The sequence below is a fragment of the Salvelinus alpinus genome, chromosome 3, assembly GCF_045679555.1.
Source record: "Salvelinus alpinus chromosome 3, SLU_Salpinus.1, whole genome shotgun sequence".
In the NCBI taxonomy this organism is placed as follows: Eukaryota; Metazoa; Chordata; class Actinopteri; order Salmoniformes; family Salmonidae; genus Salvelinus; species Salvelinus alpinus.
In genome coordinates, this window is record NC_092088.1 from 57,115,574 (window position 1) to 57,130,212 (window position 14,639).

Here is a 14,639-nt window from a genome sequence, read left to right on the forward strand (position 1 = left end):
TACTGAAATCTTTTTTCGCAAGGGAGTCATACATTGGCAATGTATCTCCATGCAGCTTTTTAATTAGGAGGACCTGGTAGCAATCGGTGCTTTGGTCGAACACAGCAGGGAACCCCAAAAAATATATTCATAAAAATAGTAGTGTACTGCGACTTTACTAATCTTGTATTAGCAGATCTACAGTATATAGACTTCTGTAGCGCAGGCAACATTTTTTGGTGTGCCAAATCTGTGATTTTTGCAGCCATATTGGGCTTATCTCTCTAGGAGCCGATCCGTCATCAGTATTGTGAAATAATTATAATGTTATGGAAAGATTTGAACGGAGAAAGTTGATCCGAGAGCAGTTACTCCCTATCTTTCGATCCTATCAGTATCAACATATGCTCCAACGACGCAATTATCTCTGCATGGTGTTTTGGGAAACGCATGTGACATTGTAGGAATGATGCATCTTTAAAATACTTGTCAGCCTAAATTCCATCGCTATCGGGAAACCGGGCCCTGTTCTTTAACAAGTACCAAGCTGTTAGATGTCAAGAAGTGCTGTAGGCCTCGACTTTTCCTACTAAATTAGGAGGGAAGATCCTCTCACAAGAGTACAGATGGGAAATTGAGTGTAGTATATAGTTATACTCTGCTTCTTGCTTGTCTGTACAACATGCCAAGTTTGATAAGAAATCCTCCTCTTCGATTAGATGTTCCTCAGAAAAAGATCAATCATTGTCTTTTTTTAATGGGAAAGTAAGGTGTGTTTACAAAGAAGTCACGATTGAAAAACCTGACTTTAGCTAAAGCCCAGAGTAATATTTCCAATCTAAGTCAGTGTTGGCAGTTGTCATCGCTTTTCCTGTTTAACCTTCTTGAGCACTTATGTGTAACACAAGTGTATAACTACTTTTTCTTACACAGTTTAATATTTATATCATGTAATTTCCCCTGCCCTTTCCGTTACAAGTTGTATCTCTGGATGTGCGTGTGTTTGGCTTCTAGGTGTTCTGAAGGTGAGGCTGGTGAGCGATGACAGTTCTTCTGGTACAGCGACTGTGGTAGACCAACCTTGTGGGTGGGTAGAGGTTAAAACTGAGTGCTTAGAGATCTCTGGGACTTGATGAAGGAATGTTGTAGGTTACTGAACCCGCACAGAAGAGGTGTGCAGCCATCTGTTAATCACTGCTGAGAGCCAAGTATGGATTAAAGCATGTATTTCTGCTTTTTAGTTATTGCAATTATCTTGTTATAAATATGACCGACCCAAGTGAAGCACATTTATATTGTAACTTCTATGAAACCAACCATAAATCCCTGATTGTCAGGCACAGTCAGTTTAGATCAGTACAACTCAACACTTGAAGTATATGCTGAAAGAAAGACAAATCTGGTTTGTTGGGGGCATAAGCTGTATAGCTGGATAGCTGTATACATGCTAAAGTGTTTAAGGGACAGCGTTTTCCAACTATTGTACTGTATGTAGGCTGAAGTCAATGGCTGAAGTCAACAGGCAAACGCTCCAGCTGTTCATCTATGCTGGAATCAAATTTTCAGCGAGTACAAATGGAATGGAAAATGACTTACAGATACTTGGCTTGCCTCGAAACAATCTCTGGTCACAGCAGTGGCTTACAGATACTTGGCTTGCCTCGAAACAATCTCTGGTCACAGCAGTGGCTTACAGATACTTGGCTTGCCTCGAAACAATCTCTGGTCACAGCAGTGGCTTACAGAGATACTGGGCTTGCCCTCAAAACAATCTCTGGTCACAGCAGTGCCTGACAGACACTTGACTTGCCTCGAAAACAAGACTGGCTGTTCAAATGTTCATGAAACAATGTGACCATGCCATGGGGCTTCATTCTCTACAGAGCTTCTCCAATGTTTAAAGTCCACTTTAGTCAAATTATTCCAGGATATAAAAACATAACACTATATGAGGTCTGAGTGTTTTCCCTCTACCTGTGCTTTGGTATACCCCTTTCCTTTGAGAAGTATAAGGACATGGTAGCTCTAAAATAGGAGTAGTCTGTAGCTCTAAAATAGGAGTAGTCTGTAGCTCTAAAATAGGAGTAGTCTGTAGCTCTAAAATAGGAGTAGTCTGTAGCTCTAAAATAGGAGTAGTCTGTAGCTCTAAAATAGGAGTAGTCTGTAGCTCTAAAATAGGAGTAGTCTGTAGCTCTAAAATAGGAGTAGTCTGTAGCTCTAAAATAGGAGTAGTCTGTAGCTCTAAAATAGGAGTAGTCTGTAGCTCTAAAATAGGAGTAATCATCATCGACTTAATTGGGCCCCTGACATTTGCCTGCCTTTTGCTTGTGTACAGTAAGACACAAATTTGACTATGGGTGTCTCAGAAAATAAGTTGTGACTTACATTACCCTTTTCAATATTACAGTAATCTAATTAGTTAAAATGCTCTAAATAACTTACACCACAGAACCATGACTACCATGGTAAAATAGTTTTAATTCACCTTACATAACATTCTGGAAGCGAGTTGACTATAATGGCAGTGAATACACACAAGTTGGGAAAATAACTATTACGGGCCAACTTTCCACTGCATCCTTCACCTCTAACATTTTCGCCTAATGTTTTAATCCTTGATGAAGAAACACTCTCTATTCAGCACGCATCTACAGTATGCCTCAGATCCCTGAATGTGAATGCACATCCAGGTTGACCTTCCCTTCAATTGGGTGTGTGACTGATGGGCACCCTGCCAGCTGACATGTACCAGTCAGCCTTTTCACAGGGACTATAACTTTGAAGCTTTTAAAGCAGCAGCCACTTTGAGCAGGCCTGGGGCTTCACGCAAAGTCAGTCCAGCCTCTTGGTAGTGAGGGTGAGACCCAATGAGGTGTCTAATGTCTTTGTCGAAGATGTGGTCTGTTGCCTCAATCAATCAAATATATTTTATAAAGCCCTTTTTATATCAGCAGTTGTCAAAAAGTGTTTTACAGATACCCAGCCTAAAACCCCAAAGAGCACACAATGCAGAGGCAGAAGCACAGTGGCTAGAAGAAACTCCCCTAGAAGGCATGAACCAAGTAGACATGTATTGTGTTCCGGTTCCTATAGCCAATTGGATACTTGTTTCATTAGGAGTAGCCTTTTGTGTTCAGAGATTGGAGTCCCTATATAATCCTCTATACTTATATTCATATTACTGGACATTGCTGTGTGATACTTGGTAGTCATAAGGTGGGCAGTGCTGTTTTTACTCGGTGTTCTTGTTGGTGGTGATTACTGTTTCTTGCTCAGTCTTACCAAAGTGGGCGTTATTGTTTAACAGGATGTTCACCGAGGAGGGCACGGATGTTTTTCAGCAAGGGAGAAAGATTTTGGTAATTGAGGGTCTATTGACTCTGGCCTCTTTCCAGAGACAGATATCTGGCAGAGTCTCATGTGCACATACAATATGACCCCTCCCAGCAACACAAACATAATTCACATATATGTCCTAATGTGCCCACAGGGGTCCTATATGATCATGTGAGAGAAATGTATATGTACCTACAACTATAACAGTTTTTTTATTGTATGACATCAAGTTCTTTTCAGTACTGAACTTGGTGATGCTACCCATTTAATGGCCCTTTGTGTTCAAGGGTAATTATGTTTGGTTCCCTTTACAGCAGTTAGAGATTGGGACACATTTGATATTGTTTTATTTACAGGCTTGATGTTTTGGATTAATTATGTCATGGTTGTAAATCAATGACACATTAAACATTGTTTCGGTTGGAGTTATGATTTACCACTGTACAAAGTGCATTGGCAGGGTAGCCTAGTGGTTATAGCGTTGGACTAGTGTTTGAAAGATTGCAAGTTTGAATCCCTGAGCTGACAAGGTACAAATCTATCATTCTGTCCCTGAACAAGGCAGTTAACCCACTGTTCCTAGGCCATCTTTAAATTAAATAAAAGCCTGTTGTATTTGGCGCATGTGACAAATAAAATGTGATTTGATTTTGATTTGATAAACACCCTTTAGTGGGTGGGTAGATGACGGTCTCTGTAATGTTTATGTAATAACTTGGTAAATAACTATTAAATGAATTACAGCAACCACATTCGTTTGCTGCTTTCCGTTGATTGTTATGTTTGAGTGGATCAGTCGCTAAATGCATGTCACCATAAGTGTGTTTTCAAGTTTTCTTTAAGCCCCATGGCATTGAAGCATATGATTAATTTGATAGATCAGTAAAGGACATTTGAAATTCTGAGCAACCACATGCAAGTAGCCTAAGCAGCGATTATAATTCATGTATAAATGATATTAATTATAAATCCACAGTACATTTCCCAGTTGATCATCAGCTGGTGCCCTTTGAGGATCATAATTAGCAGAGTGAATATACCTTAGCACTCTCACATCATCAGAGGCACATTATAGATGACGTCAGACTCTGTCAGCCACATACAGTCAACAGAGCAAATGTACTGAGAGCACTATTAGATCATTCCCAGTTGCACAGAGGAGCTGAAACATGTTAGGGGTAACATTGACTTTGAACATGCCATCTAAGTAACAAGGGTGCACCATTAGCATACATAATATTGTTCACACAGTTTCCACTGGCATATTTACTTTAATAAAATTGCATTTGACTACTTTAGACCTCAAGACATAGCTATTGAAATACCCACAATTATTTTATTAGATGATCTGTCTGAGAGAGACTAATAAATACAGTGTTGTGATGATATACTGAATACAATGCAGATTTTCTTCCATTACAATATCACTTTTTCAGGCTTAGCCAAGGTCCAAGTGTCCCATGTGATTTGGAAAGCAGTACTTTCTCATAAATGATTGATTTAGGGCAAAAATAAACTGTTTTCAGTAGATCACTCTACCACCAGCCCTGCCCTCCCTGTAACTACTTTGTTCTCCCTTTTCCCATCATTATCCTTCCAACCAAGGGTCACCTTTTCACCATATGGATCCATTTGGATGCAGCCTAAATATGTCAAATTAGTGGCTATAAATACCAGGTTGGAATTAAAACCTGTTTGGGATAGGGGGCAGCATTTTCACATTCGGATGAAAAGCTTACCCAGAGTAAACTTCCTGCTACTCAGGCCCAGAAGCTAATATATGCATATTATTAGTAGTATTGGATAGAAAACACTCAGAAGTTTCTAAGACTGTTTGAATGATGTCTGTGAGTATAATATAACTCATATGGCAGGCGAAAACCTGAGAGAAATCCAACCAGGAAGTGGGAAATCTGAGGTTTGTAGTTTTTCAACTCATTGCCTATCGAATATACAGTGTCTATGGGGTCATATTGCACTTCCTAAGGCTTCCAATAGATGTCAACAGTCTTTAGAACCTTGTTTGAGGCTTCTACTGTGAAGTGGGGGCGAATGACAGCTGAATCAACCAGAGGCCTGCCAGAGTGCCATGAGCTGATCACGAGCACACACGTGAGAGCGAACTGCGTTCCATTGCAATTCTAAAGACAAAGGAATTCTCCGGTTGGAACATTATGGAAGATTTATGTTAAGAACATCCTAAAGATTGATTCTATACATTGTTTGACATGTTTCTACGAACTGTAATATAACTTTTTGAACTTTTCGTCTGAACTTTCGCCTGGACTTGCCCGCGCCTCGTGAGTTTGGATTTGTTTATCAAACGCGCTAACAAAAGGAAGTATTTGGACATAAATTATGAACTTTATTGAACAAAACAAACATTTATTGTGGAACTGGGATTCCTGGGAGTGCATTCTGATGAAGATCATCAAAGGTAAGTGAATATTTATAACGTTATTTCTGACTTTTACTGACTCCACAACATGGCGGGTATCTACATGGCTTGTTTTTGTGTCTGAGCGCCGTACTCAGATTATTGCATGGTTAGCTTTTTCCGTAAAGCTTTTTTGAAATCTGACACCGCGGTTGCATTAAGGAAAAGTATATCTATAATTCTGTGCATAATACTTGTATCTTTAATCAAAGTTTATTATGAGTTTTCTGTAAATTGATGTGGCTCTCTGAAAATTCGCCAGATGTTTTCGAGGCACAACATTACTGACCATAAAGCGTCAATGTAAACTGCGATTTTTTGATATAAATATGAACTTTATCGAACAAAACATACATGTATTGTGTAACATGAAGTCCTATGAGTGCCATCTGATGAAGATCATCAAAGGTTAGTGACTAATTTGATCTATATTTCTGCTTTTTGTAACTCCTCTCTTTGGCTGGAAAATGGCTGTGTGTGTTTTTGTGACTAGGCTCTGACCTAAAATAATCATATGGTGTGCTTTCGCTGTAAAGTCTTTTTGAAATCGGACACGATATGTAGATTAACAAGAAGTTAAGCTTTAATTTGGTGTATTGCACTTGTGAATGTATGAAAGTTACATATTTCAAAAAAATATTTTTGAATTTCGCGCTCTGCCTTTTCAGCGGAATGTTGTCGAGGGGTTCCCTAGCCATATTAAAAGGCCTCTTCAGTGGGTTCCCTGTTGGCTTCTCTTCTCCATATGGTAGAGCCATATGATGGAGCCTGAACATGTGGCCATGCACAGTATGTACATGTTTGTGTAAAATTCCCCTGGTAACACGCTGCTATCATTTATGATTTGCTGTGTGGTGCAATACATCAGGCTGTGTGAGTGCAAGGTTGGGGTACTTTGACCATCTCTAGGTGAAATAAAAATAACAAACAGTCAATTTGTTTCTTGTCTTTTGCAGTCTCAGCAGAAATGCATCGTTATCTTTGCTTTGGTGTGCTGTTTCGCTGTCCTGGTGGCCTTGATCTTCTCGGCGGTGGATGTCTGGGGAGAGGATGAAGACGGTATAACAGAAGAGAACTGTAACAAGAACTGCAGGTGAGATATCTTCCAGCCATCACAATCTCTCAATTTCGAGATTATATTAATTTGCCTCACTATACACTATAATAACACTGTTAATCAAGTATGTTATTTCAGCTGGATACATAAATACACTATACATACAAAAGTATGTGGACACCTCTTCAAATTAGTCGATTTGGCTGTTTCAGCCACACCCGTTGCTGACAGGTGTATAAAATCGAGCACACAGCCATGCAATCTCCACAGACAAACATTGGCAGTAGAATTACATTATTGAAGAGCTCCGTAAATTTCAATGTGGCACCGTCATAGGATGCCACCTTTCCAACAAGTAATTTCATAAAATTTCTGCCCTGCTAGTGCTGCCCCAGTCAACTGGAAGTGCTGTCATGGTGATTTCGAAACGTCTAGAAGCAACAATGGCTCAGCCGCGAAGTGGTAGCCCACACAAGCTCACAGAACGTGACGCAGAGGGCTGAAAATCGTATGTCCTCGGTTGCAAGACTATCGAGTTCCAAACTGCCTCTGAAAGCAACGTCAACACAATAACTGTTCGTTGGCAGTTTCATAAAATGGGTTTCCAAGGCCGAGCAGGCACACACAAGCCTAAGATCACTATGCGCAATGCCATGCGTCGGCTGGAGTGGCATAAAACTCGCCGCCATTGGACTCTGGAGCAGTGGAAACGCAATCTCTGGAGTGATTAATCACACTTCACCATCTGGCAGTCCGTCGGACAAATCTGGATTTGGCGGATGCTTCCTGCCCCCACGCTTCCTGCCCCAGGAATAATGATCTGGGGCTGTTTTTCGGGCTAGGCCACTTAGTTCCAGTGAAGATAAATCTTTGTTTCAGCAGCACAATGCCCCTGTGCACAAAGAGAGGTCCATACAGAAATGGTTTGTCAAGATCAGTGTGGAAGAACTTGACTGGTCTGCAGAGAGCCCTGACCTCAACTCCATTGAACACCTTTGGGATCAATTGGAACGCCGACTGCGTGCCAGGCCTAATCGCTCAAAATTAGCGCCCAACCTCATTAATGTTCTTGTGGCTGAATGGAATGTTCCAACATTTAGTGGAAAGCCTTCCCAGAAGCTTAGAGGCTGTTATAGCAACAAAGGGGGGACCAGCTCCAAAGTAATGACCATGATTTTGGAATGAGATGTTCGACGAGCAGGTTTCCATATACTTTTGGTCATGTAGTGTACACTGTTCCCTTTGAATGCATTCCATTGCTAGCCCATCAACACAATACCGGCAATCAGGCTTGTGTGTATTTCAGCCAGATAAAAGAGTATAGGGACTGAATCCTCCAATTTCATGGTGCATGTAGCCATGTCTTCCTCTGCAGATTAATTTGAGGCAGGCAGGCACATGGTTGGTTATTACTCTATTGGACTCTACTCTCTGTACCATTAGTAAATCATCTGCCTGTGAGCACTGGCTCATGTTGCTTGTTACCAGAATCTCTCTCCCTCTCCAGACATTTATCTGCGCCCTCAAGAGCAATCTGTCCGACATCTCTCTCCTCAATGAGGGTAGAAAGTGTAATTCCAACTTCTAAAGTTGAAATTGATTCTTGTTACTCTGTGGGGCCCCTGGGACTTGGAGACAAGAGAGAGAGGCATTTTTTCACACATCACCAAAAATATAAATTTATTGTCCTGGCATCATCAAAGGGCCAGGGTGGTATAGTCATTTCTCGCCACTAAGTCAAATAGAAATGCTCCTCCTGCGCTGATGCGTCTTAGCAGTGTGCCTAAATCACAAAACCACAGTGTTTGTTTCTGTTATGCAGATTTCCTTTAATCAGTATGCTCTCTAGAGTGGGATGAATCATGCTTGGTAAGCAAATACGCACTTCTAAAACGAGATGGCATTCTATTGGACTGCATCGATGACAGGGCACATCTGAAAGCATTGTATGAGGAATCATTTATCTTGAGCCATAGAATTGATTGTTTGAGGAATAGGAAAATCCACTGTGCTCATTCAGTTAGAGTGGACCTAGCTTAGTCCGCTAAGTCAGTCAGGTGTAGATAAAATCAATGACTTCTATCTCAAAATCCGGCATATGTAATTTTTTATGTCTCATAGGCCAATAGGCCTCACAGACCTTTGTGAGGCATGGATCAAAGGCCAAGTTTACATAGGCCATGTAAACAGAATATTTTATCAAATTAAAATCTTGTGTGCAGATCGGAAGGCATAAACTACTGTGCTGCGTCAGACATTTTAACAGCTCAGGCCGCAGTGTGTCAGAGAGAAGCTCAGAATGATCAACATACTGTAGTGTTGCTTTCGACCTTATGACTCTTTGCAAGCTGTCAGTATTTGGAGCCACTGTTGATCGTGGCTACATCTCCATGCTGTCAACTTGGGCTAATTTAGGACGTCTTGCATTGCCTGATCCCATTGGCTCCAGTCTTAGCATCAATTGCCTGAGATTGTGAATGGCATGATGTTTAGAATGATTGGGGTTCTCTTAAAGATGAAATGTTGCAATGCCATGGTAGAGCTTAGTGAATGTAATGTACTGTAAGCAGTATGGGGGCTGATAGCATCTCTCTAGATCTCCTTCTCTTGTAAGAGTTACTTTTGCATGTGCTGATGTACATTTCATACTTTTCATACATATACTGTTTAAGCTCTTTTATTTCCCGATACCAGAAAATATGGCTTGAATGAGTAATGTCAAATTGTCAACCTATACCCAATTGTCAAACTGTTCACACTACAATACAAGGTGTATCAAACCATTCGTGCCTAACATCAACTAATGCATTATAATGATGATATTCTACCTTAACACTTTAGGTTCATCTAAAGATTTCTTTGATGACAACATTATAGATAGCCACTAAGATGTGATCCTATTGTGCATTCCTCTATATGTCTAATTGCTGGTATTGAATGTCTGTTGACGAGGTACATATTGATCCAAGGCTGTGTAGTGGCAGGCTTGAAACCAAATACTGTAGTTTCCGGATGGTGATGGATCTAGAAAACCCTTACACTGGTATTATTTTACTGGAAGACCTTTGATGAGAATATATCTATGAAATTCACTGCTCCTGATACTGCAGTTGGATAACTATACTGTTGTGGGACCTTTATTGGGATAACATAATGTGTTTGAATCTTATTTAAAAATGTTATTCTGGCTGTTGGGAGAGGAGCAAAGGTTCATGGGCAATGTTCCCTCTAAGCTGCGTGTGTGCGTGGGCACATAGCTCCCCGGGACTGCCGCGCAGAAGACACATCAACCCGCGCAGAGAAGTGCAGTTGAACTTTACTCAACTTTCTAGTTTTCCCCTTTAGTTAACACTATCAACGTTTCCCTATACTGTGGGAATTGTGATCGAATCAACACAATATTAGCCACTTTCAATGCAACATCCCGAAACAAAACGAATGATGCAAGATTTAGTATGCAAAACTAACTATGCGAGAGATTTTATTGTAGGCAGAGGCATAACCAATCAGAGCTGCAGTAGACCTACAGTATTTGCAAATAGACCCTTGCCATATATGGATCTGTGCCATTAACTTTGAACCTGACTATGTTTACAGCATGAGTGGCTGCAAGTAGATGCACTAGTTTTGAGATCAAAGCGAGAGCTGCATGTAGCCACATGAGCACATTTGTTCATATTCTTTTCTAGTAGGTGAGTTATTAGCCCAGTTATAGGTAATTTCTCAATGGGGGAGTGGTTGCTTGTTACAAGAGCACAAAATGTGTGCATTTCTAGCCATATTTGAAAAGCGAGTCAGGTAAAGAGCTTTTTTTTGTCTTAAAGGGGCAGTGTTGTATTTTGAGACGGTCTTGAATAAGCTAAGTAGCCAATAGGCAGAGGGTAACACAATTTGTTTGATTATCTGTAGTAAAGGTGTGCAGTGGTGTAAAGTAATTAAGTAAAAATACTTTAATGTGCTACTTAAGTAGTTTTGGGGGGTATCTGTACTTTACTATTTATATTTTTGCCAACTTTTACTTTTACTTCACTATATTCCTAAAGAAAATAATGTACTTTTTACTCCATACATTTTCCCTGACACCCAAAAGTACTCTTTACGTTTTAACAAGAAAATGGTCCAATTCACACACTTATCAAGAGAACTTCCCTGGTCGTCTCTACTGCCTCTGATCTGGAGGACTCACTAAACACAAATGCTTTCTTTGTAAATTATGTCTGAGTGTGCCCCTTGCTATCCGTAAAAAAAAATGGTGCCGTCTGCTTTGCTTAATATAAGGAATTGGAACTGGTTTATACTTTTATTTTTACTTTTGATACTTAAGTACATTTGAGAAATTCCATTTAAGTATATTTAAAACGAAATATTTTTTTTACTTTTACTCAAGTAGTATTTTACTGGGTGACTTTCACTTTTACTTGAGTCATTTTCTATTAAGGTATCTTTACTTTTACTCAAGTACCAGCAGCATACCACCCTGCATACCACTGCTGGCTTGCTTCTGAAGCTAAGCAGGGTTGGTCCTGGTCAGTCCCTGGATGGGAGATCAGATGCTGCTGGAAGTGGTGTTGGAGGGCCAGTAGGAGGCACTCTTTCCTCTGGTCTAAAAAATATCCCAATGCCACAGGGCAGTGATTGGAGACACTGCCCTGTGTAGGGTGCATTCTTTTGGATGGGATGTTAAACAGGTGTCCTGACTCTCTGAGGTCATTAAAGATCCCATGGCACTCATTGTAAAAGTATAGGTGTTAACCCTGGTGTCCTGGCTATATTCCCAATCTGGCCCTCAAACCATCACAGTCACCTAATAATCCCCAGTTTATAATTGACTCATTCATCCCCTGTAACTATTCCCCAGGTTGTTGCTGTAAATGAGAATGTGTTCTCAGTCAACTTACCTGATAAAATGACAATTGAGTACCTTTTCCACCACATGATAATAATAAATGGTATTTTGTAGTGGTTTCTTGTATCAAACAACACATGTTTAGTCACCTCCTTGTCTGAAGGACAAGTGGATAAACAGGTTAATGCATGTTTTTTCCAAACGTTTCATTGAACGTAGATCTACATTGAACACCACACATTGGCTACTACTGTAGGCTGAATGATAGAAAAAGCTATTTCCGTGTTAAAATGTTATGAGATGCATTTTCTCCATTGTTTTTGGTGGTAAGCCACTCTGATAGGCCTACATTATGATCAAATAGCCACAGTAGCCTACTCAGCCACTGTTATAACTGTAACTTAAAGCATGTACAGCTTCAGTTTCACAGTAAATGTGCACCAGAAGTTCCACCGAATATTCACAATGTTCAAGTTTGCACTCAGCAGACCTGAAATTTGCTCAGTGCCCCAAAAGATTTGAGGGAACATTGTTCATGGATAATGAATGCTTGAGTTTGGAGTGAAAATAGGAGCCATGCTCTTGGCTCATGTTATAATTTTGTCCCGTATAAGTTGTGTAGTACTCTGACATTAAACATCAAACACTGAAGTCACAGTAGTCTGGCTAACACCTCACTTTGAAAGTCTGGAATGGCTCTTCGATGTTGTCAGCATAATGTATATATATAATTAAGGGGTCTGCGCTGGTTGGCCCTCCTGTGTCTTTCTCACTCAAACACCCACACACACAGCTACAGTACACAGCCCCAGAGTACTGCCCCCTTCCATACAATGGTTGGATTTTCAAATCCAAACAACGAGAGAACTCAACCCCTGAGGATTTTTTTCTACATTTGAGAGAAAAAATCAAACCCATCGGACAATTTCTGAGAAAATATTGCATTAACAAACAGCCTCCTTTCCAGACCAGTGTGTCACACACAACTCACAGTTCTCCCTGCACTGTGAGTCACCTGGGTCACGTCAGCCAGGCTAAAGTCGCAGTGTCTCTAGTTTACATTGTTATCGGCCTTACAAATTAGTGGCAGCTGGTGATTCATTCAAGAAGAATGAGAGCTTACAAACTCCATGCTGGATTGTGGATTTTAATTTATTAGCGAGCTAGCTCAGTGAGTTTTGCCACGAGTACTATGGACAATGCTTTATGCACTCAATACTTTTTTCCAATTGGTAGTTACAGTCTTGTCCCATCACTGCAACTCCCTTATGGACTCAGGAGAGGCGAAGGTTGAGAGCCATCCATTCTCTGAAACACAACCGTGCCAAGCCACACTGCTCACTTAACCCAGAAGCCAGCCACACCAATGTATTGGAGGAAACACGTACAACTGGCGACCGTGTTCGCGTGCATGCACCCGGCCCTCCACAGGAGTCCCTAGAGCGCAATGGGACAAGGGCATCCCGGCCAGCCAAACCCTCCAGCTATCTAAACTTGAAGTAATCATGGTCAGCAGTAGTGAAAAGTAACTTGGTACACATGCAAACAGATGCTATCTTTTTTTGGTGGTGGGGGACTAAACCAAGAAAATAAGGTATTTCTCTGAAGGCAAGGCTCTATACGTACAATCAAATCAAATCGAATCAAATGTATTTATATAGCCCTTCTTACATCAGCTGATATCTCAAAGTGCTGTACAGAAACCCAGCCTAAAACCCCAAACAGCAAGCAATGCAGGTGTAGAAGCACGGTGGCTAGGAAAAACTCCCTAGAAAGGCCAAAACCTAGGAAGAAACCTAGAGAGGAACCAGGCTATGAGGGGTGGCCAGTCCTCTTCTGGCTGTGCCGGGTGGAGATTATAACAGAACATGGCCAAGATGTTCAAATGTTCATAAATGACCAGCATGGTCAAATAATAATAATCACAGTAGTTTTCGAGGGTGCAGCAAGTCAGCACCTCAGGAGTAAATGTCAGTTGGCTTTTCATAGCCGATCATTAAGAGTATCTCTACCGCTCCTGCGGTCTCTAGAGAGTTGAAAACAGCAGGTCTGGGACAGGTAGCACGTCCGGCGAACAGGTCAGGGTTCCATAGCCGCAGGCAGAACAGTTGAAACTGGAGCAGCAGCACGGCCAGGTGGACTGGGGACAGCAAGGAGTCATCATGCCAGGTAGTCCTGAAGCATAGTCCTAGGGCTCAGGTCCTCCGAGAGAGAGAAAGAAAGAGAGAAAGAGAGAATTAGAGAGAGCATACTTAAATTCACACAGGACACTGGATAAGACAGAAGAAGTACTCCAGATATAACAAACTGACCCTAGCCCCCCGACACATAAACTACTGCAGCATAAATACTGGAGGCTGAGACAGGAGGGATCAGGAGACACTGTGGCCCCATCCGATGATACCCCCAGACAGGGCCAAACAGGAAGGATATAACCCCACCCACTTTGCCAAAGCACAGCCCCCACACCACTAGAGGGATATCTTCAACCACCAACTTACCATCCTGAGACGTAGAGCATTGCAGTAGTCTAACCTAGAAGTAACAAAAGCATGGATACATTTTTCTGCATCATTTTTGGACCGAAAGTTTCTGATTTTTGCAATGTTACTTAGATGGAAAAAAGCTGTCCTTGAAACAGTCTTGATATGTTCGTCCAAAGAGAGATCAGGGTCCAGAGTAACGCCGAGGTCCTTCACAGTTTTATTTGAGACGACTTTACAACCATCAAGATTAATTGTCAGATTCAACAGAAGATCTTTTTGTTTCTTGGGACCTAGAACAAGCATCTCTGTTTTGTCCGAGTTTAAAAGTAGAAAGTGAAGGCTGCAGCCCAACTTGATGTACTCACCCATGTAGTAGACAAACTTCAGTCAGCGGTAGCCTTTCTGACACATACTAACTTAAAAAGAAACACTAATGTTCATTCCCTTGAGCGCCCCTCTAGATCTGCCTCATACAGGACAACTCCCCTGTGTGAGCGT

The 14,639-nt window shown here is 41.2% G+C and overlaps 1 protein-coding gene across 2 annotated transcripts in view; it reads left to right on the forward strand.

Moving 5' to 3' along the window:
• LOC139570987 (inactive phospholipase D5-like) overlaps window positions 1-14,639 on the forward strand; it is a 102,315-nt gene that overhangs the window by 66,099 nt on the left and 21,577 nt on the right. For both annotated transcript variants that reach the window (XM_071393397.1, XM_071393398.1), the window contains exon 2: window positions 6,709-6,845. In XM_071393397.1, coding sequence (XP_071249498.1) covers window positions 6,709-6,845 — 137 coding nt within the window. The remainder of the gene's footprint in view (window positions 1-6,708; window positions 6,846-14,639) is intronic.